The sequence below is a fragment of the Telopea speciosissima genome, chromosome 1, assembly GCF_018873765.1.
Source record: "Telopea speciosissima isolate NSW1024214 ecotype Mountain lineage chromosome 1, Tspe_v1, whole genome shotgun sequence".
Taxonomy (NCBI): Eukaryota; Viridiplantae; Streptophyta; class Magnoliopsida; order Proteales; family Proteaceae; genus Telopea; species Telopea speciosissima.
This window is the reverse complement of record NC_057916.1, coordinates 61,977,533-62,001,045: the sequence shown is the minus strand read 5'-3', so window position 1 is coordinate 62,001,045 and position 23,513 is coordinate 61,977,533. Positions and strand designations below refer to the sequence as shown.

The following is a 23,513-nucleotide window of genomic DNA, read 5'->3' as shown; positions in this document are numbered from 1 at the left end:
GCTTTATCCTGTCATGCTGAACTAGATTATGGGCAATGCTAATAGCAGACTTGCTATCACAGTATAGCATCATGGGAGAATTGGAGGTAATACCAAGGTCCTGAAAAAGGCCGTTAAGCCATAACACTCCATGTGCCATAGCATGGAACTCTGCTTCGGCACTTGAACTAGCAACCACAGCTTGTTTCTTACTACGCCAGGTCACAAGATTTCCTCCAACAAAAAAACAATAGCTAGATGTGGACCTGCGGTCATTTGGAGGACCTGCCCAATCAGCATTTGTGAAGGCCTCTATGCGCATATGAGTGTGAGGAGAAAGAAGGATCCCTTTCCTTAAAGCTGACTTTAGATACCTCATAATACGATACACAACATCAAGGTGAGTGGAGTATGGGTCATGCATGTACTGGCTCACTAAACTTACAGCATGAGCAATGTCTGGTCGAGTGTGGGAAAGGTATATCAATCTCCCAATGACGCTGATAACCTCCTTTGTCCACTGGCTCACCATCTTTTCCCTTCAGATGTGTGTTAGCCTCAAGAGGAATATCAATTGGACGACAACCAAGCATCCCTGTCTCAGATAAAAGGTCTAAGGTGTACTTCCTTTAAGAGAGGAAGATTCCTTTAGTAGAATGGGCAACTTCAATCCCAAGGATGTATCGCAACTGCCCAAAGTCTTTGATCTCAAACTCTTGTCCCAAATAAGATTTCAACTTTGCTATTTTGGTTGAGTCACTTTCCTTAAGGACAATGTCATCAACATAGACTATAAGAAGAGTAATATGATCACCAGATCGCTTGATAAACAAGGTATGATCAGCATTACTTTGAGTATATCTAACCTTGACCATAGCCTTATAAAAACACCCAAACCAGGCTCTCGGGGATTTTTCAACCCATATAGGGCATGTTTCAGTTTGCATACTTTCCCTTGAGTTTCCTTGCTTGTGAATCCTTGGGGAACATCCATATATACCTCTTCAAGTTCACCATAGAGAAAAGCAGTTTTTACATCAATTTGTTGCAGGTCCTAGCCCAAGTTAACAGCACATGAGAGGATAATGCGAACAGTGTTCAGTTTTGCAACAGGTGCAATCATTTGCCCAGTTAGCAAGTCCGGAAACACACAATGAGAAGGAAAGAATGTGACCTTACAGTTTAAGTCCCTAGTAATACTACTAATAAAAAGAAGATTAGTAGAAAAATTGGGCACATGAAGGACAGATGACAACGTCGGAGAAGTAAAATGGGAAATGGATCCTTTTCCAAAGACGGAGAAATAGAACCATCAGCAACTCGAACACTGTCCTTACCTGAACCTGAAGAAAAGGTAGAAAAAAAGGCTAGCAGAACTAATGACATGGCTTGTGGCCATAGAGTCAATAATCCAGGAAGAGGTAATATCAGAACTACACTGACCAACAAAAGGAATACCTGAGTGCACAAAGTTGGAGGCAGAAGAGATGAACCGGAGGTGACAGAGGTGGTAGGAGATGGAGTTACTGATGAGGAGGGGGCTTCCATCCTGAACATCATGCAGCGTAGTATAAGCACGTCATCCTGTGAGAGCTTGCCCTTAATAACTGCAGCAGGGGTCACCTCAGTGTGATGAGCGTGGGCCGAATCAGAACCTCCACATCCACGTGAAGCAGCAGAGGTGGGACGTCCATGCAAGTTCCAACAACACTCCTTCGTATGGTGTTCATTCCCACAGTACTCACATTTAACGGGATCACAACTGGAACCATCTCGATCAGAAGGAAGGCGGCCAGCAGAGGGAACAGGAGCATCCCTACACTGAGATCCAGGACCAGCGTAAAGAGCTGATCTCTCCGGTAAAATGGGCTGAAGCATAGCTTACTGATGGCTCTCCTCAAGCTGAACAAGGGCATAGGATTGTTCCAGAGTAGGATAAGGATCTGGACTGAGCACCTGAGATATGATCACATTCAGGCCAGCAAGAAAATCATAGACGCGAATCTCATCATGTTTCTTGAAATTAACGGCATCAATAGAACAAATGGGCTGAAATGTCTCATAGAAGTCAAGCTCCTGCAGTAGTGGTCGAGGGGTCTGCGGAGCCTGGCGGTAGGTGGTGGAGGGGCCTGTGGGGGCTGGCGGAAGGCAGAGGAGGGCTAGTGGTGGTGGCAGAGGCCTGGAGGAGGTTGGCAGTGGTGGCTGTCCTTGGGGCAAGATCACGAAGAAGAGAGAGAGAGAGAGAAAAAAGGAAAAAATTTTAATTCCCACTCCCGGAATATTTTTGGCTCTGATGCCATATTGAATTCCATGAATATTGGCTTGAGTCAGAGTGACTACAACCATCTTTATTTATAATGTAAAGGGGACATTCTGGAATTGGTACAAGGACAAAATTACCCCTAGGACAATTCTACCCTTGAACCCATATTACAACAAAATGATATTAGGCATAAATAAGTGTTTGACCTGGTTTTTGGCATAAATAATATTTGTCCTAGTTTCAAGTCAAGTTTCCTCAGGTTTCGATGAGCATAAGTGTTGAAACTTGCGAAATTACCAACATCTCGGTTGAAAACTGTTGAAACATGAGATTTTATAAAATCCAACTCCATCTCGTCTTGGTTTCTTGTGAAACCAAGATATCTCAATCGAAACTGCATGTTTCGACCAAGATTTAGAACCATGATTCCTGGAAACAATTGTAAAGAAATATGAAAATGCAATATTAGGACTTTGACATTTGTTACATTATTTCCCCTGATAACTCACCTTTATGACATTTATTTGGATTTGGTTGTCTTTATTTGATTCCATTTCCATATTGAGTTTAAAATTTCAATTACACTCTAATTCAGGTTATGTTTGTAAAAAGCGGGACTTGGGATTATCGATGTTGATAAAAGTCAAAAACAATAGCAGTATTTATGATACATATAGGCTTGCAATTTTAGTAGTTTCATTGTAGTGGGAATAATTATAGAGTCCGAATATTAGGTCCTGGGGGGGGAGCACGAGTTTTCTTTTGTTTCGGAAGTCGTTAACAAAGTTCAAGAACTCGCCAACCGAGAAGAGATTGAAGGCGAAATTAAAAAGTGCACCAACTCGGTCGAGATCTTGGTGAGATTTCGGTTCGACCGAAATTTGGACCAAGCCTTAGTTTAAAAGATACACATCTCGACTGAGATAGTCCAGATCTCGCCAAAACTCGACAGGGAAGTGACGGAACTATGTTGGTGAGCTGATTTTTGAGGTTTTTCCACCTTGTTTCAACGGAAAACTTGCCGGAGACATCAATTAGTTACAAACTTGCAAGATTTGTTACAAATCATCTCAAGTTTGAAGAAATTTTGAAGGTAAACCATTTTTTCCCTGAATCTAGGCTGTGTGGTGGTAGACTACACGCATTTCTTCAACAACACTTTGACATGGGAATCCTATGTGGCACAGTTTGAGCCTTACTGGCTTCAGAAACATGGCTTGGAAGGATAGAGGTATATCATATATGTTAAGATTGATGTAAAATACCCTACTTTACATTTCTAATGTTTATTTAAGTTGTTTTACATTAATTTAATGCTTTGATTGCTTTCTATTACTAAACTATGTGTAGAGTAGGGTATTTTAATACGTCGTCGCCTACCAACCTAGGGTCCAAAGTGAAACTCCTATTTGGACTTTGTTTTTACAAAATCTAATAGTGCCATTGTGTTTAAATGACCTAAAATAGGCTGAGTACCAAGTTACAGGCCCAAACTAGGTCTAAAACCCATTGAAACCAGCCTTCGAGTTAAATAAAAAATGCACCAACTAGCCGAGATCTCGGCCCAACTCGGTTTTTTGGCTGGGCGAAACCAGTACCGAAATCGAGTTCTTGAACCTTAGTCGTTAGGTAAGTTCTTAAGTTAGAATAAGTTGACTTTAGGATGTCTAGTTTTTATTTCTAGACAACTCTTAAGTTGATTTAAGTTGGAATAAGTTGAATTTAGGAGGTCTAGTCTTTAGTCTAGATGATTCTTTTGAAGCGTTTCTTTTCTCTTCACACAAGACTCTTATAAATGCATTTTATTTACCACAAATTCAGTGAAGGAAGTGATAAAATAAAATTTGTATTTTTGTGAATGAGATGAGCTCACAGAGACCAATTGAAGGTTGTTCTCCCTCTTCTCTCTCTGCACTACAATGCTCTCTTTTATCTCAGTGTCTATTCTCTTCTTTTCAACTCAACTCACTCAGCCTTATCCCAACTAAATGGGGTCGGGTACACGGATCCTTACCCTCCAATCAGCTCTATTCAAAGCCATACTTGATTCAAGGCCTAAGCTATGCATATCTTTGCTCACCACTGCTGCCAGAGTCATTTTAAATCTGCCCCTGGCTCTTTTAGCCCCTTCAATCTGCATCAAATCACTCATCTATACTGAAGCATCTAAAGGCCTCTGTTGTACATGGCCATGCCACCTCAAACGACTTTCTCACAGCTTATTATGTATCGGAGCTACTCCCAAATCAGCTCTAATTTGTTCATTCCTTTTTTTTTTTTTTCTGTAAATAAGATAATCTATTATGAAGAGAGAAGAATATACAAGCACCCCCTTAGGAGGGGGAAAGGAAAAAAGGGAAATAACAAGCGCAGGCTTCAGTTAGGAAGGGGGCCAAGTCACCTAGATGGGGGCCCTAACATCTTGGATCTAACACCAAAGAGGATTGTATCCCAAATCTGTTGGATTATCCTGGATTTGGCTGTCCATCTTCTGAGATAGCACTTCATCTAGATGTAATAGATGGCGGCGCTAAAAGCAAGCCTTCCAACAATGTCACAACTTGATTTGCCGGAAAAGGTCATATCAACCCAATTCCATTCCCGGTCGAAGTGGAGAATTCTTCTCCTTTAAGGTCACCATTTAGCACGCAGAAATTTCCAAAGAGATAGGAAAAAAGGGCAAGCGAAGAAGGGGTGATCCACGTCTTCAGCAGAATTCCAGCAAACACAGCAGGAGGAAACCTGAATGTGTCTCTGAGTTTATATATATTATGTTTCTTAGCTGCCCAACATTTCTCACCAGACATCATAGCCGGTCGTATGCTGTCCTATCTCTTCTCTTCTCTTATCATATAATCGCGCTCTCTGCATTACAATTCTCTCTTCTTAGTTTTATATCCTCTTCTGCTCTATCTAATTTTACTGTTCACGGTTGTTGTACATTGGTACTGTTTGCAATCCCATAACAGTAACTTATTTCTTATTGTCTCCTAATTTTTCTTAGTTAAACACTTAACCAATCTTACCCTCTTTCCCACCAAATTTCCTTGTAGTTCAGCATTATAAATCTGAAACCATAGCAGTCCTACATCAATCGGTCTATGAGACAGGAGGTGGGCTAATACAATTGGTTTTCACGCAGAGAATCTCACTGGGTTTATGGAGTTCTTTCTAACTTTTCTTTATAAGCAAAAAGGTATAAAGCATATGAGAGCTATACAATTCAAGGTAGAGTTGTAATAGTTATGCAAAAAAGAAAAGAAAAGAAAAGAAGACAAACGGAATTATCCACTGCCAAAAACATGTGCTTACAATAATCCAATGTACATCAATATGTTATAGATGGCAAGGAATTAAGTATCGATACATATCGGTATCAGAAGGTACCAAGACGTTACGGTATCGTACAGGAAAAAAGATTACATGTATCGAACCAGACAGTCGATATAACCCAAAACGGTTCGATACTGGATCGAGACTGTCGAGATGCATGATATAAACCTACCGGAGCTGCATTCTCAGACAGCAGAACAGGAACAGAGAGTATACGCAGCCGCAACAGCCGTCGCCACCATCATATACAGATGCTGATATTTTACCTCTGAAGTATCATAATCCAAAACTTCAAATTTTGTGTCATTAAAGGCCAGCCCTGCAAAGTGTTTGTAGGGTTGTTACTTGGAAATTGATAGCTTCTACAACAGTGTAACCACTCAATTAGGCATAGAAGCCACATATTAGAATGTGTCAACAGCTTTTCAAAGTGAAAACATGTTAATGTAAGTATGTTTTGCAGTTTGCTGTGCTTATACTTTGCAGCTGTTCTTCTTGATGAAATACTTTTGCAATTTTGCCTCTTTAATGAGATCATTGCATTGATCTTGCAGGCTGTCGCTTTCTTTTCTGGAATCTTGCATTATGGATTTTTCTCTTCTCTCCCGCCCGAAAAGACAAATACGTGGAAGCTCAGAAGGTCCACTCTCAACTTCTACTTTGGCTATTCCAACTTATTATTAAGTCGAGATTTGTGAAAACTGGAAAAGCATTCACTTGAGCAATGTCAATTCTTAGCTTCTCATCCAAAAGAAAATTGTAGCTATGCTTATATGGTATGAATTTAATGATTTACTTAGACCTGGATATACAAACAAATATCTTTGTCTCATTGCCATATTGAATCAAAGCTTTCCTTTTCTAGTCTTCAGCATTCACACACATGCATCTGTGTTGAGTGGTCAAGGGGACATAAGTAACAGTGAGAGCTAAAGGATTTTCAAAAGGGAAGACCCCTGTTCTCTGAGAGGCCGCTACCTAGACGAGAAAAGTAGGACTCGAAATGTAGAGCCAATCAGCACTAGTCTTATTCTACCAAATATTGTGTTCCATGGTAATGGGAATTGGAAGTTCACCAACATTATCTCATCCTGAGAAAGGATTTTGAAAACATGGCATTTTTCCTACATGAAGACAAAAGATTGGACATTATTAATCATTTCATATATCACTTTGTAATAATTTAAAGCTTTTGAAGGGTAATATGGCCATTTATTGAAGGGTAATATGGCCATTTATGAATGTTTAGCTTCAACTAACGGTTTCAACATAACGGACAGGGCTTAATTGTAAGCCCCACAATAGTCCCGAGGAGGTCCATGTAAATGTTCAAACAATGGGGGGGGGGGGGGTTCTGTAATTGCTTCAAACAGGGGGGTGCATGTAATTCGCTCTTGTTATTTTAATTGTCATTAAATGTTTTAGTTAGACTGGATTAGGAATCTATAAGTCCAATCTTATTTTGAGTTTGTTTCCTTGATAATTTCACTTACCTACTCAGTTTAGGTTACCTTATTAGTTAAGGATTGGGTTAGGTCTTTCCTTCTCAGTGTTTGAGTCTATTTTTGAGTCTATTTTTGAGTCTTTTATGTAAGTTTGTAATGGAGTAAAGCATTGTACACGAATTTGATTAATGAAAAGGCTGTTGTTGCTACTCTTCTTCTCCATTGAAGAATCTCTTGTGTTGATCAAGGAGATTGGTGTTTGATCCAATCGAACCACCTTGTGGCGTTAAGCCCAGGCGTTATTTTCTATTGTTCTTATTCTGAAGCTGCTGATATACTACTTGATTTTTTATTTTTCTAGTGCTAATTGCCATTAACAAGTAAGTATTCGTCTTTTTTCCTGCAACTAGAACCTTTCCTTCTAGAAGATCATACACAAGGTTTTTTTTTTTGTTTTTAGATTAAGCAAACCAGCCATCTGATCAATTAATCTGAAATTCGTACCATACCTTCATCAACCCTATAACAGAACTCTATTCAAATCTTAGTCTAGTCTGACGGCTGGATTTGAATAAAGTTCTGTTTTCCTATTCTACCCTTATTCCCCATTAAACCTGCAACTTAGACCTTCATCCCCTTGACTGATTCTATTTTCTTAACCTATTTAAGCTACTTGAAGTCAGATTACATTACATCTGAAATCAGTGACGTAGTTCCACCTTCTAAACCCTAAACTGGTACCTGAAACTACCTTATTACCCTCACTCCTAGTACTACTAGGATTACCATATCCTACCCATCTAACCTCCCGATTGACTTGAAACTTTCAGGCTTTCAGCATAGCTTCCCCTCTACATTCCCTACACTCTATAGTAATCCTATACCCATCCATCCATTTAATTCGTTGTTATTTGAATTCGCCCCTTCTTGAATCTACCCTCTGAATATTGATCTTGGTTTTGGCTACTGATTTGAATTCTCAAACTAGTACTACAATATTTGATCCCAAAAAAAAAAAAAAACTAGTACTACATTAAGATCTCTATAAAAACTATTACTAGTAAAATCCTAAACTAATCTCTTATGGGCTCCACTCGTAATTAAATTACATATTTTTGTGCACCCTTTAGACCTCTACTTTTGGGCTTTATAATTCAACTCATTACAAATAAAACCCAAAGAATTAAAATCCCTACCCAATAGATATTAAAATAGGGCCAAGTTTTGGACCAGGCATGCATTATACAAAATCTGGTTGATCCAAGAGGTTATTACTAACTTGACAGCATGCAGCCAGGCCACCTTGAATAAGCCAACATATAGTAAACCATTTAGGAAACGGGACTTCTTTTGGGACTATTCAATTGTTCTTTGATCATATGATAAAAGATAGATTAGACAACTAGGGTGCAATAATATAAGAAAAGTCAATACATAAGAAGTTTCAGGTGATGGCATAAAAATTTTCCTGATCGGGTTTGCTTCAGGATGGTTAAGATACAATGTGTGATCTTAGATTCACCAAGGAGATATGGTAAGTCATAAATCAACCTGATCTAGATTCACCCTATTATCTTATCATCACATCCTCCTGGGGGTCAAGGAAATTTGAGTGTGTCTGGAGTAGCTAGGGCACAAATGGTTACAAAATTTAATTATCTTCACGTCATTTGGATTAATATCCTTAGGAGAACCCTTTTAACATTGGATAGTAATCACCTTCCACTACTGTGCGGTTATAATTGCCAAGTAAGCTTGGTTCTGGAACCAAGCTAACTTAAAAGAACTAGCTGCTTTTTAACCATTAATTATTGTTTACTTGGGCTGTTTTCGTTGTTGAATGTCTTCATGTTTGTGGATCATTTTTGGTGAACAGGGAAGATGACAACTGGTGGATTTTGCCCAGTATTCTTCTTGTTGTCAAGTCTCTACAAACTCGCTTCGTTGACTGGCACATCGCAAACCTGGAGATTACAGATCCTTCTCTTTTGAGTCAAGATCCTGATAGCTTCTGGCTTCATGAAAATCCTTCATAGTAGCATGGCAGTTTTAAGAATTTTTCATGAGCATGTATCCTTGATTTTTAGAAAGATCAGAGGAAGTTGGAGGAATTTATTTTTGTTCCCCTAACACTCCCTCAACTGAAGAAAAGATACGGAGAAAAGAAAATCCTGTTGTATATATTCTTTTTACAACTGTAAAAATGGATCTGTTTGTTAGTAGAAAGAAGTATTAGCGTGTCCATAACTCTGAACTGAAGCTCCGTTGTGAATAGAGAGAGAGAGAGAGAGAGACGAGTTCTATTGTTTTACTAGATTGTGATTGATAAATTTGTGGGAAAATGTGCAATATTTTTGCCTCTTGGAGACCTTGTCTGCCGTGTCTTCTCTAATTTCTTAATTTCAGTTGCATGATGTACGGATTCTTGGACTTGAGACCAGCACGATGAAAGCATGACCTGACCTGCACTGAAGACCAGATTTCATGTTGTGTGATGCGCAATATACATTGCTCAACTCTGCAGTTCCTCTCATTGACGCCCTGTAGCCTGTAGAAACCAAACTTTTGAAACTCGGGAATTTTGATTGTTTTTTTTTTTTTAATGGGAACTCGTAAATTTAAGTGTGCTCAATCGATTCCAATTCGAATAGACCATATCAAGATTTGGTTATACTCATTTGGAACTAGGGATGTAAATGGATAAGCGAAAATCTGAATTCGCTTCCGTATTTGTTTAGAGATTTCCAGAAAAAAAAATCTGAATATTTAATAATAAAAAATAAAGTAAATAATGATCTTGAGGGTATTTGAAGATTAAACAGGTTCTAGAATATGAGGGAAGAGAATCATGATCTAGGAGATATGGATTGAGAGTGAATTGTGTCCTCTAGGGGGAGGAAGGTCCGGGTTGCACAAGACACAGATATAAATGGATGGTCGAAAATCTGAATTCGATTTGCATCCGAATTCGTTTAGAGATATCTGTATTTGGCCAGGAAATATTCAGATCTGATCAAGTCCAATCTGTATTCGAGCCGAATCCTTATCTGTTTACAAGCCTATTTGGAACTCTAATTTTAAAAGGGGGAATTGCGAATAGCCCAAGATCTACTAGATAAAAAATAAAAAAAAAGATTTACAATGATGGATTGGGGTTTGGTAGTATTTATTTATATATCTTCTAATCCATCATGAGATATTGTTTAGTGAAGGATCATATATGTAAATTAAAGAATTTAATTATACATCACATTTAATTGGGAAAAATTATAAAATAGGCTATTGATTAACTAACATACGATCCAATTTCACTTCATGGCACGGCCAAGAAAAAGAACAAGCTTTGCTCGGTTGGCCTTCCTACGCTGACTAATGCCTCCTTTTTCTTCTTTGAAGTCTACAACAAGTAAGAAAAGAATTTATGTCAATTTATTTGAATGGAGAAAGAGACTCCTGGAAAATGCTTTATGAGGGCTTAGATAAAGTAGGGGGGCAACCGCTTTCCATCACCTGAATGAGCACAATAACCAGAATGAGCACCGGATTACCAGGGTCCGATTTACTGCATATCCTATACCTTGAAACATCCTATTAATAGAGGTGAGCAACAAAGAGCACTCACCGCATTAGTAGAGGGGGTCGACGGCCATTCATTCTTAATTATAGTATTTTATTTGATAAAATTATCAACTATAATTAAAGATATCACAAAAGGGCCCATTCGTTTGTTGGGAAAATATGAGGTGGGAAAAAAGGGGTGGGAAAAAAGGAAAGTTTTCCATGAAATTCCAAAACCTAGGTTTGTTTGGTTGCACGAGGCAAGAGAATGAAGAGACAACTATGCGGAAATTAAGGGGATTGTTGGGCTTTATGTGGCATGAAATTTCCCCACCCCATCCCTCTCCAAAGTCCCACACTTTTAGGTAGGACTTTGTAGGAAAGGAAAGGTAAAGCATTCGATCTGGCGTTCTGCTAACCCACAATGAAAAATAATACAACGATAAAGGGAAATTTGGGGCGGAAGGTGTTTCAGATTGCCGTTGCAACTTCGATTCATGACTAAAACATATCTGAAGAATTAGATCGATTGTCGCTGCAACATTGTAGTTCTCAGTTTGCCGCTACAACATCGTAGTTCTCGGATAGATTGATATTCACATGGGTTAGAGGGAATTGGTTGATCGATATTGTTGCTTCAAAAAACCTCGGGTCCTCGAGTCCACCCACGGGTGGTACCTGCACAGAGTAGCAAACGGGCAAGGGTGAGGCAAGCACCGGGCCGCGGGGCACCTACGCGGGACTCTCTGATGCCTAAGTCAGGTTTCTCTCTAGAAAATAGATGAAACAATGAGGGTTCTCAAAGTCTCGATCCCCTTCTATGGGATATTACCTTCCCTTTTATGGGGATTGATTTCTTTGTGGCATGGTGCCATTGTAAAGTTTTTTATGTGACCAGTGGAGAAGCCTTCCTCAGGAGAGGAGGCAGAATGTTTAATCTGTCTCTGATATGGGGAGTCCTGTATGGAGAGTTCCTTCATTGGGGTGAGGTCCCCTATGAGCGTAGGAGCTCCTTTTCTGGTTTGCATCATAAGATGCCCATAAATGTGATGGAGAGTGGCTGCCCTTCTTAGAGTGGCTGCCCTTTCTGGAGAGTGGTTTTTCATTGGAGAGTGGTATTGCCCACTTGACCATTGTTTTAGGGATTGAGGGTGTGCTTTAGGCCTTCTGTCATACGGCCACCCCCAGTAAGGGGTGATGTTTTGGGGTTCATAGGGCTGGCGATGATAGATTGATTGACTTGATGGGCGAGCCAGCTTCTTCATGCTTCTATGAGGGACCCGGTGGGTCCTTTTAGCCATGGACCTTCGGGCAAATAGTCCTGATCCGTCGGATCTATCGTGGGCTCCAGCTGGGCGAATAGTTCTTACTCGTCGAGTCTACCGTGGGCCTTCGGATGGATAGTTCTTACCCGTAAGCTGTCCTTCCTGATGCCACGTGCCGGGAGTCTATTGGGTGGCCATTATATGGTATAACAAATAAAAACTTTACCAAATTGGAATAGGTCGTTGATCGATAGTTTCAGACAAATTGATATTCATATGGCTATAATTCTGTAGTTCTCAGATAGAACTACGGCCACTTTGCGCCACACCATTATCACATCGGTTCACTTTTTGTGGCAGGAGATATGTTGCGCCTTCACAGACCGATATTCACCCCACTCAGGCAATTGGATATGTCCAATCTGATCTCATGTTTCACAACATAACAAAAGGTTTTCAGGATTTAGGTATAGAAAGAAAGAATGAATGAATGAACGAACTAAGTTATGATGTGTCTTTCTTGATTTCTTTTCTAGATTAAGGAGGCGCTAATGTTTGCTAATGTTTAACACTGTATCTAATTAATTTTGATTGGTTAATCAAGTGGAGTTCGTCAAGTTGTCTGGTTCACTGGTTGTCTTTACGAAGGAGGAGGAAGAAATAAGAGTTGAATCGATTTTTTTATTTAATGTGGGGCCCAACAATTCATTTGTCCATTCTTCCCTTTCCTTTCCTTTTATGTTCCTTTACCCCAACTATATGTGGGCCCCACTAACTTTACTATTCCACCTTTTTTTTTTCAAAAAATAAACGGACCCTTTTAGATTCTACCTCATTCGTCTTTAGAAGCAAGTCGGATTGCAAATCAAGTTTCTTCACCAACAAGTCTGTCATTCACTTTAGGAAAGTGAGAATTGGAATACATCTCAACCCTAAGGGTTTGAGGATTATAAATTCATACCATAAAGGGGGGTCTGCCAGACTAGCTAGTCGAACTTGTGCCCTCCCCCCTTTGGCCGAATTTTCTCTCTCCTCTCTCTTTCTCTCTTTGAGATTGGTGGTGTATGGTTTAGGGTTTTTGAAACCCTAGTTTTTTGTTGGTGAATAGTTCGTGTTAATTTGGCATTGGATTGAAACATCAAGAGTTGGTGATCATCAATCCCTATCGTTGCTCAAGTGTGGAAGAACTATTATCTAGAGGAAGAACTACGCTTGCAGTTCTAAGGTAACCTATGTTTCCCGTCTATTTTTGTTATAAGAAGATATTTTAAATTTGAATGCAAAAGCTAATACTCATCCGCATTCGGATAACCCGGTTGTTTCCTAATACCCCCACCATGGGGCTTCTTTCTCTCTCGTCTTTAAATTGTTGTTGCCTTGTTTTCTACCCAAGAATTTTTCTCTTTATTTCTGATTTATTTTCCAATTAGTTAGTTTTAATCTTTTATTAATGTTAATGAAGTTTTGCAAGTGCTGAAAAATCATATGGATGCTAAACAACAAAAACAAAGAGGCGGAATTTGTTTCTTAATTTTAACGACAGATCAAATTGTTATGGTACAGAAAAGATTATTGTAAACTCATAAGCTATTATTCAATTTCAATCCATTCATTTTTCCAAGAAATTGGATTGCTATTTGTAACAGATGTTATTGTCAATTATGGTAAGAGCCCATGATTTAATCTAAGGGATAATTTACACTTTCCTATTATTCAGGATTCTATAGTTTGCAGAAATAGCTGCTATTATTATAAGCCAAATGCATCCTCTTGTCGAATTGGTCAAAGGTACTGGTCAAGGTTGTTTCTCCTATTCGTGATTTTTTACTCATTGACAAGGTTCGGGCGAGAGAATTTGTCGAAAAAGTCTTTGCCAAATGGATTAGGTCTCTTGTTTACCAGCTTTTAGTTTTGGCTTCAAAGTGGTTTAAGAGAGGTGAATGAAGGGACTATACATTTCTCAAATGATATCATTGATGGTACGGGGTGGGTTTGCAGGGACGGGTTGGGGGTGGGGTTGCAGGGGAGTGGGGAGTTAGGAGGGAGGAGGGAGTGGTTGGGGTGGTGTTAGAGAGAGAGAGAGAGAGGATGTTGGGGTATTTTAGGTTGTTATTTTATTAGCTTATTTTACTCACATGGGGATTTGGTAAATCTTTTTAAATTATGTAACTTGTGAATGCAAAACATAATTTATACCTATCAATTTTGTAAATCTTTTTGCTATTTAGTAGATCTTGCCAATTACTCTTGTTTAAAATCATGGTCAAACAAGATTGGAGATATGATTTAGATCTCTCAATTCCAAACTTATTTTTAAGGACTAAGTTTCTCTCCACCATCTAGTGAATGGAAAGTCACCATCCTAGAGTTCACAAACCCCTTCTAGGTTTTGGTATCTTTCTAAAATACCTTCTTGATATTCTTTCCCACCCTCTTCTGCCCCGCGGTGAACCATACCTGAAGGGAAACTTGGTCCTATTTTTACAATCTTGGGAGGAACTGTTGTATGGTTTCACCTAATCCGATCAAATGTAATTGTGACATTTCCTTACTTGTTAAGAGTGGATGGTTGGTTATGCATCTCTCACAATAAAGATCTTGTTATTGACTACAATAGAAGGTCCTAGGATATACCATCTCTTGGTTCATCCAATCCTCTAGGGATTGAAAAGATCAAAGTTGAATTCTCTTGATCACCTCCATAATTGCCCATGGGAAAATCAATAGTAATATAAGTAAGGTTTGGTATAAAAAATTATACAAACCATCTCTTTTCTTGTCCCATAAAAATTATAGGAAAGAAACAAGAAAAGAGAAACATCTCTTTCCATCTCATGGAAAAAGAAAACCATCCCATACCCGAATTCGCAGGGAAAAAGAATCGATTCGGGTTATCTTTTCTCATCCCATGGAATAACAAATAAATAATTACTAAGAAATCAAAAGAATTTGCGAAAATTTTGACCCTCAAGCGTTGCTCCTCCACTAGACAATGGTCCTTTCTCCAATAAGCACACTAGGTAAACAATCTTGAACCGCCAACGTTCTCCAAGCCAATCCTAGATTCTCTTCTTCAAATCTTCAAGCACAGATCTAGGTTTCCAAAACCCTAACTCTCAAAAGCTAAAGAGCAAGAAGAAAGAGAGAGAGAGAGGGAGCCAAAATAGTCCAAGGGGGGGAGGGTGCAAAAAACGTCCAAACTTAGCTTGGGCGTCCCCCTCCCCTTGGTGTGTTTATATCGACAGGATTTCTAAAACCCTATTTGGATAAATCTCAGTGAGAGTCAATATCTGTCACTCCTCTTTGACTTGGACCTATTTAAACCTAATGGGCTTCTAATTGGTGAAGAAGCAGAAAAATAGAATCTAATAGGGAATAGTTAATTAATTATTTATTTTATATTTAATGGATAAATATAATTAGCACTACATCCATTAAATTAAATAAATAATTAATTCATTAGCAAATTCCAATTAAACCCTCACATAATAATAAATTATTATGTACCAATCCACCACTAATCAACATCATCATTATGGAATCTAGGGCATGTACACATGTACTGCTAAACCGCATTTTCATAGTACATGTCCATACAAGGGCGTCTGTATATGTGATCGGATCCCGCAAAACACGATAAAATAATTTTAGTCAAAGCTACATATAATCTATCATTTTATGTGAAAATAGGTTTTACAAAAATCATTTCTAAAACAATATTGGATCCAGGTTTTGACCCGACCATCCACAGACAATCTCTATCTTGATGTTCCTTAATTGGGCAGTGGTGACCATGTTGAGCAACTCTCTCGCTCACGAACTATTTGGGGATTCCCAAGACACCGGCTTAGACTCTTTTGAATCGTAGTCATTGATGATCCAAAGATTGCATTCACATTTCGTAGTGACAAGGTCCTCTTAGGTATAGGTTCTCGGTGACACATGTCTATTCCATGCTACATCTGGCATTAATACATGAGGGAATCAACAGTAAATTCTTCGTCAATGCACATCATAATGTGTTTTCGCATTCGTACCCAGACATCAACATATCTAGGCATACCCAATGTAACGACCATATGATAAGGGTGCCCAGTCCAAACCCTAGTCGTGTCTACCATTTTAAGTAAAACTTATAGAAACATAATGCTTAAAAAATTTATATCGCATGTGATAATATTAAACCAAAATACATAAACGGTTCAATACAATGTAAACCGGACCGAACCGGGTTTGATGGACACATAAATCCAACACTACACCCAAAGCAAGGTTTCATCACAGTAAAGGTGGAAAAATTGTTATGTTATTTATATGTGGGTTCTAAATCAAATATTTAATTTAGGGTGCCTGAGCCTGTTCAAGCCAACATAATTATTAACTAACTACTAATTTAAAACCACAATATAAATAGGAAACCCAAGAAAAATAGAGAACTAGCCAGTTCAACATAGTTTTCTAGAGATGTAAAACCATGTAATCAAATCAAATAGTTATTGTCCAATTCTTCAAAGTTGATGATTGCAAAGCACAACTGATGTATCCTTTCCTCCTTCGAGTTACGCAGATTGTAGGTTGAGCATGTAAGAGAATCAGTGTTCGATCTCTAGGTGTAAGTAAGCATGACTTGGCTTGGAAAGTGTTAGAAAGAATAGCAAATGGACTCAGCTGCAAAGAAAGGAGAGCAGCAGTAATAATAGTAACAGAATAATGAATGGAATCTTGAGCTGCGTTTGACACAATGAATGAAATCTTCAATTCTGAAGGAAAACCCTTCATGATTCTGGTTTTCAAAAGCAGCCCAAAAATTCTCTGGAGATCTTCTCATCTTAGTGAAGAGATGAAGGCAAATAATAATATTTCACCTTAATCTAGTTACTTTAAATCACTACTAGTTATAGTTTTTTGCCTTACTCTAAAAGGATTTGATATATACACCTTTAGTCTCAGATGATCTGATAGGATTGCACTTTCTGTTTGGATATTATTAATCAAGATTCACACAGTTTGGTCTGAAGTACTACCACCATTCTCCTATGGAAAATGGATGGATTTTATAAGAACCCTAATTAGACAACATCAAAATAGTAAATAGTCCCACATCGCTAATAAAAGACAGAGGAGTAAGCTGAGGTTGTTTATAAAAACCAGAATAAGCCAATATTCAAAGCATACCTTTCTCGGCCTTTTGGCTAAGATCAAGTGTAGTATCTGTTCTTATCAGTTTAATATCTGATACGTGGGTCATTGACCCACATGATATTAAATTAATTTTTCTTGGGGGAAGGTCCACCACAGTAGCTTGCTACTGGGGTCCTCGAGCGTCGTCCATGCGTTGCACTTCTGCACGGGCTTGGCGCACCCCTACCAAAACATAGTTCAATCTTTCTTGATCATACGATCCAATCAGTTTACATAATATATAAAATCGTGTGGAGGGGGTAAGGCTCCCCCGTAATAGCCTCCCGGCCTTGTAAAATCTTGCTAGGATCGAGTATACTTGGTGGGCTAGGTACTTGGTCCTACAAAGCCCAACCAAGTTAGGTCGAGGGTATACTTGGTCCTAGAAGGGTCAGGCTTGGCTTGGATTTAGGTTAAGGTTCCTAGGGTTGGGCTGGGTACTTGGTCTTAAAAGGATCAGGCTGGGCTTGGGTTTAGGTTAAGGCTACTAGAGTTGGGCTAGGGTCTTTATGGGATGGTAGATTAAAAAGTGAAATTTTGAGATCAGATTTGTTTTGCATTCCGGATTTATTCGATTTTCAATATTAGGTTCATATATGTAATGCGTTTAATTCTAGTTCATATGTGGTTTGTAGTGTTGGTTCACGGTTATTTTCGCTTTTGTACCCCTTAATTCAATTCATATCATCTAGTTTGAGAGTATTAATAAGTATAGAATAACTAAAGCTTACCATCTTAATATATATTGCGGATTCTTTTACTGTACATTCTTTCATTATAAAAAAACCATCATAGAAATAGTCCCTTAGAAACACAGAATCATCTTTTGCTCGAACATAAAACAGTACAGAAAATTGAGTTTATTCGTTCTAGTGTTACCGGTTTCTATCCAGTCTGATTTTTATTAGTTGCTATTCAATTTAAAACCGTCGGTTTTTCTGTGAAAATCAAAACAGAAATGAAAATAGAACCAATAATATCAAAATCGAGTTATTTCTCTACGGTCTAGCTCGATTCAATCGTAAATGGTCAGTTCCAGTTCGAGTTCCATTTTGGATTTTTGGCACCCTTATCTGTACCCATATCACTCTGCAAAGCTAGATCATTGTCTTCCCTTTTTCAAGGAAGATGCGATCAATTTCCCATTAGGGCATTACCACTGAATGCCGGGTGGGTCTTTTTCTTAAGCTTTATTAGTTCTCTTCTGGGCTGTTTTTTACACTACCAAAATCAAAATGTGGCGGAAGAAGGGAACCTGTTTTGCCATCTAGAAAGTGCGTGAAGGAAGAAGAAGAATCCAGTATCTGAAATTTCTCTTTTTATTCACTTCTTTAATGAACGGATCTGTTTTAAGTAAGCAGGGGATTAAGAGGAGAGGAACCCGTTTGCTTGAACTGAAAAAACTGGTATTTTTTTGTTCACAAGCATATATGAGCTATACAAAACTTTAGGCCGAAGGGTAAGAACACATAATCTGAAATTTTAAGTATGAACTAGTCTGACCTCTCTAGAAGGGGCTCCTTTGTTGAAAGTAAAGCAATTACAACAAGGAAAAAACCCACTTCCACAGTCTCTGTTTTTTGTGACTTCACTGCTTCCCTTCCCTTTTAGATCCCTTGAGAAACAAATCCCATTTTAAGTAAGCAGCTGGTGCCAGCCGTGATGAGGGGGTCCAAACTCTGTTACTTCAAGTGGTTCATTCTTTGCAACATACTGTTTGTTGATATGGTTTTGGGCATGAACAGGTTACTTATCAATCTCTTTCTACTTGGTTGATTCCACTTTGGGTTCTTTGCCTATTCTTTCTGCGCGTAAAGGGACCTTTTTTATTCTTCTCAGATTTCAACTTCTTTGTATTTCTATGGGCAAAGTTGTAGTTGCTTCTTCTTAGAATTCCCAGACTTCATCTTGGAATTTCTCTAATTAGACACTAAATTGCTTCTGGTTAATTCCATTAGATCTTTCCCTGTGATTGGAGCTTTCAATTTTTTTTTTTGGTTCTTCCACTCACTCCCTGTATATTGCATTAAATCTGAATCTTGTGGCATATGGCCTTCAGTAAAAGTGACAATGAGAGTTCATATCTGTACGGTTCTGTTGAGAGCAGAACCCATCTTTACAATGTTGGCTTCAGGTACAGGCCAATGCCTCTTCAAATACCATGAAGAAATTGTCTGTTCCCAATCAAACAATAACTCTTACAATGCTTTCCAAATCTTCATAGTGATGTTCTGGATCTATATGCTGTGAGACGCTAGGCAGGACATCCTCATTGTAATTGTTGTCAACTTTCATGGTGAAATCTCAAGCATTCCAATTCTCTCTTTTTGACAAGTGCAGTACCAACAATATAAAGAGTGCTTGAGTTCTCCCTCCCTTTATTTTTTAAAAATGACATTGAGAGTTCATATCTGTACTGTTCTGTTGAGTGCAGGACCCATCTTTACAATGTTGGCTTCAGGTATAGGCCAATGCCTCTTCAAACACCATGAAGAAATTTTTGTCTGTTTCCAACTAAACAATAACTCATACAATGCTTTCCAAATCTTCATAGTGATGTTCTGGATTCATATACTGTGAGACTCTAGGCAGGACATCATCATTCTAATTGTTGTCAACATTCATGGTGAAAAATCTCAAGCATTCCAAACCCCATCGCCAACACCCCATAAAATGAAATATCAATTGAAAAGAAAATTAAAGGAAGAACATGCCTTCGACAATATAAAGAGTGCATGAGTTCTGCATTCCCCCTTCTTCAGACAACTTTCAAGTGCCCAGTTCATTATGTGCACTAATTCCTTATTAGATGATTGTATTTTCTTCCTTTCCATTTCTTTGGAAATTTTTCTGAGAAGTGGGTGTGAAACAACCAGAAGCATATCTTTGAAAGTAACCCTCCCTTTATTATTTTCTTGATTAGAAAGACAGACTCACTAATTCTTCAAATTAACAGTCAAAAGGCGACTTGCTACAGTGCACATATGAACTTACAGAGTTTAGTACTATGATTTTGCATGAGTTGTCGAGGTTAATAACATTAGCTCAAGTGGGAGCTTTCAATCTAAACACAAAACTAGAAGCATAGATTACTGTTGGTATAAAAAAAAAAAAAAAAAAAAACTGTTTAAACTAAGGCTCAATCTTCGTCCTCTTTGTCTCCATCCCTGCTAGCAACCTTCTTGGCAGCTGGTTCATGTTTTTTCTCTTTGCTCTTCCTGGATCTGCACTAGACGACTTGAGGGTGAGAAATCAGTGTGTTTCAGCGAGTACACTCTTACCACGAAAGAGGGAATGTTGACCATCTGCCTTCCAACCCTAATATGCTTCTGCCTTAGAAGCAATCCAGCAATGGTGGATTGACTTGGCCATGCCCAACTTGAACACGAGAGATGGCACTCAAGGAAGTTCTCCACAGTCAGTACCAAGATGTAATTGAGTTTATTTTGGCTCTTGCCCAGAAGCTCAGACATGTTCATCCTGCAAAGAAGGGCTTCACCCCCAAAAGATCGGAGATGGGTTCTTCTCATCATAAGTGTGAAGCTTTCTTTCAGCATAACTCTTCTAACGTTCTATCTTTTGTTCCTCCAAAAATCATGCCATGCTAGGGGAACAAGTTGATCGCACACATCAGTTTAGATATTCCATACAAAACAAAATGTCAACCAGATGTTGCTATTTAAAATAAAACTCAAAGGGTTGAGTATCAAGATAGGAGATGCCTCTTTATCAAGTGAAGAAAATAGGACATCTCAAATATTTATTATTGAAATGATGTTGAAATCTTTTGAATCTAATTCTCCCAACAATTATGTGTTGAGTTCATTTTCAGATAGGTCTTGCTAACAGGAGCAATTAACTGTCTGAAGCACAGATTAAGAGAAAGAGTAAGAAAGAAGACAATGTGGTCAGAACTATGTCAAAAGATCAATCTCATGGCATTATATGTATTATACTTCTTTATTTTATGATAATGATAGTGGACAATAGATCCATAGTAGAGTTGGATGATGTAGTGTAGTTACGTTGGGATTTGCAAGGTCACGCATGTGTTTAAATTTACACAAGTCTCATGATAAATGCATTTTGATACCATACTCTAATCAGTTTTATTTTTCCAAATATTTTCCCATTATAATCATTGTACTCTGTTGTTTCCTATACTTTTTATTTGTCCATGGTCATTGGGAGTTAATCTCTTAACAGGAAACCCAAACAAATGAGTTTGTTGATATAACTAATGAGAAAGAATAGCCCAAAAAGCTTTTGAGACTAAAGGACAATGCTGGTCTTGTGTGCAAAGCCTTGCAATATATGGAGGGATGCAAAGGAAACTACACTAGCAACAATACCGTAAGCTGCCGACCTATAGAAGATGACTTCACTGTGGTCTTTGCACCCAGCTGTGGTGTAGAGCTACCAACATTTAGCACCATATCAGGAAATATAGGAAGATGTCAGTCTAAGTATCTTGATCCCTCACAAACCTTTTCTCACATTCTTGTTCGAGACAAGAAGACCCTGTCAATTGCAAGAAGCAAGGAACACACTGTAGTGGGAGTAGGTTTGATGGGGAAGCACAAAGGGCCTTTCTTTTGGTGTATCTTATTTAGCAGTGGCGAGACAAATTCGACATTTGTTCTTGAAGGTGGTGGAAGAGGCATCAAACAAAAGAATAGGTGCTTCAGTTTGAACTAGTATCCAATGCAGTGGAGGTTTGGAGATCAACTTGTTCTTAAACACCATTTTGACTGTGACATTCACAATATTTATCTTTCATATCTGTCTTATATCCATGACCATGAACACTTTACAATGATTAAAACTTAAAACAATGACAAGAACTTACGACGAAAAATAAAGAATACACATCTGGATGAATCATTGTAAAGTGTAAAAATGTAAGTTATAGCCAAATTCATCATTCATCTTATGTAGAGTCTCTCTAAAGATATCAGAGAGACTCTACATAAGATGAATGAATTTGATTAAAACTTACCAAAAATAAAGAACACCCATGGCCACTCATGATTTCGTTACAATGTCTGTTCCACATAAATCCTTGAACCTGTTGGTAAGAAAATGAAGAAATGATCACTCATGGAGAATGCACATCTAGATGAAACATTGTCAAACATAACATTATGAAGGAATTGGATTGGACCTTATGTGAAACAACTGTGATTAGTCCCTTAACAGATTAACAGATCACTTCGAAGAAACCTAACCGTCCGATTGATGGTCCAAAACTTTGATAAAGGAGTGTAATCATATGATCCTAATCTTCTAGGCTAGAAATAGTATGGTGGAACAGAGCAACAACTCCAAATAAATAATTCTGGATCAACCATCTGGACAGACTTATAAGATCTTACTGCAGATTCAGGCATTTATTAAATGATGATTGACTGTTCTATTCAAGGGCTTAACCCCTTACCGTTAAGCTTACACCAAGGGCTAAGAACAAAATAGGGGAATACTACTATGACTTGCCTGAGCTGCAAAATAGGGAAGTTGAGCTGGTTCTTGCTCTCACTCTCACTCTCACTGCAGGAGATATACACAGGATTAAAGATAATTTATTTATTTTTTTGAATCATCAGAAGAGATCCAACCGAAACTGTACAATCATAATTACCATCATGGATGATTCAACCTGGTTTGATAGAGTGGAGAAAATTAAGTATTTATGAAAAAGATAAATGTTTGAATACTGTTGTTGGATCAGGGAAAGTAATTAAACTGAAGGACCGCCAGATGAATGTGAATTTGAAGGGGGCCACTCCTTTGGCAACCAAGGGAATATAGCCCAACTTGGATCATTCTTACAAGTCTTCTTCAGCAATAATTTACTAGAAAAATGAAAAGGAAAATGTTCAACCCAAATTGGATCACTCTAAGCAGTGGTGCAGACCAAAAAAAAAAATCATTTCTTCAGACTATTACACCCACATGTAAGATGTTAAAAGTTCCAAGTGAGGAGGGAAGGTGGGAGAGGAATTCAAACCAACTTCATCCACTGCAATTGAATCTGCAATTGAATGCACAATCAATTTGTCAAATTAGTCATTAACAATGTAACGCCTGAAACACATTATACCCAAAAAACTATTGTGAATTTACAGAATATAAGTCTATTAAAGAGGTATGGGCTTTAACACTCTCAATTGAACTCAGAAAGATGATACGGAAAAAGAATTAGAACAATAATTAGGAAAGAATATGAAATAATATTAATTTTGATACACTGAAACAAAATAGAATTACTTTAACAACTTATTGATAAATTATCTATCTTTACATAGAACAGTTTTGAACTAGAGAATTGGGTAGGGCCGCGCGAACGCGTACCCCCTCTACCACAAATTATGACGTGCACTCTCCCACTTGGGGAGATGTTAGACGGACACCCCTCCCAAGTGCAATGGAGGTCACCAACCTAGGCCATGGGCCCTCATGATCACCCATCGACCCCGTCCAGGTAAGTAT

At 38.3% G+C, this 23,513-nt stretch overlaps 1 protein-coding gene and 2 non-coding genes across 5 annotated transcripts in view; 2 read left to right on the top strand and 1 right to left on the bottom strand.

Moving 5' to 3' along the window:
- LOC122664679 overlaps positions 1-9,273 on the top strand; it is a 67,712-nt gene extending 58,439 nt beyond the window's left edge. For all 3 annotated transcript variants that reach the window (XM_043860635.1, XM_043860628.1, XM_043860618.1), the window contains 2 exons: positions 6,130-6,215; positions 8,897-9,273. In XM_043860635.1, coding sequence (XP_043716570.1) covers positions 6,130-6,215; positions 8,897-9,056 — 246 coding nt within the window. In that variant the 3' untranslated portion in view covers positions 9,057-9,273. The remainder of the gene's footprint in view (positions 1-6,129; positions 6,216-8,896) is intronic.
- Positions 9,274-17,014: 7,741 nt separating this feature from the next.
- Positions 17,015-17,210, top strand: LOC122649233. The gene has a single exon (XR_006331207.1). It is a non-coding gene; the product is annotated as a U2 spliceosomal RNA (small nuclear RNA).
- Positions 17,211-23,352: 6,142 nt separating this feature from the next.
- LOC122649328 lies at positions 23,353-23,513 on the bottom strand. Its single transcript, XR_006331287.1, has one exon. It is a non-coding gene; the product is annotated as a U1 spliceosomal RNA (small nuclear RNA).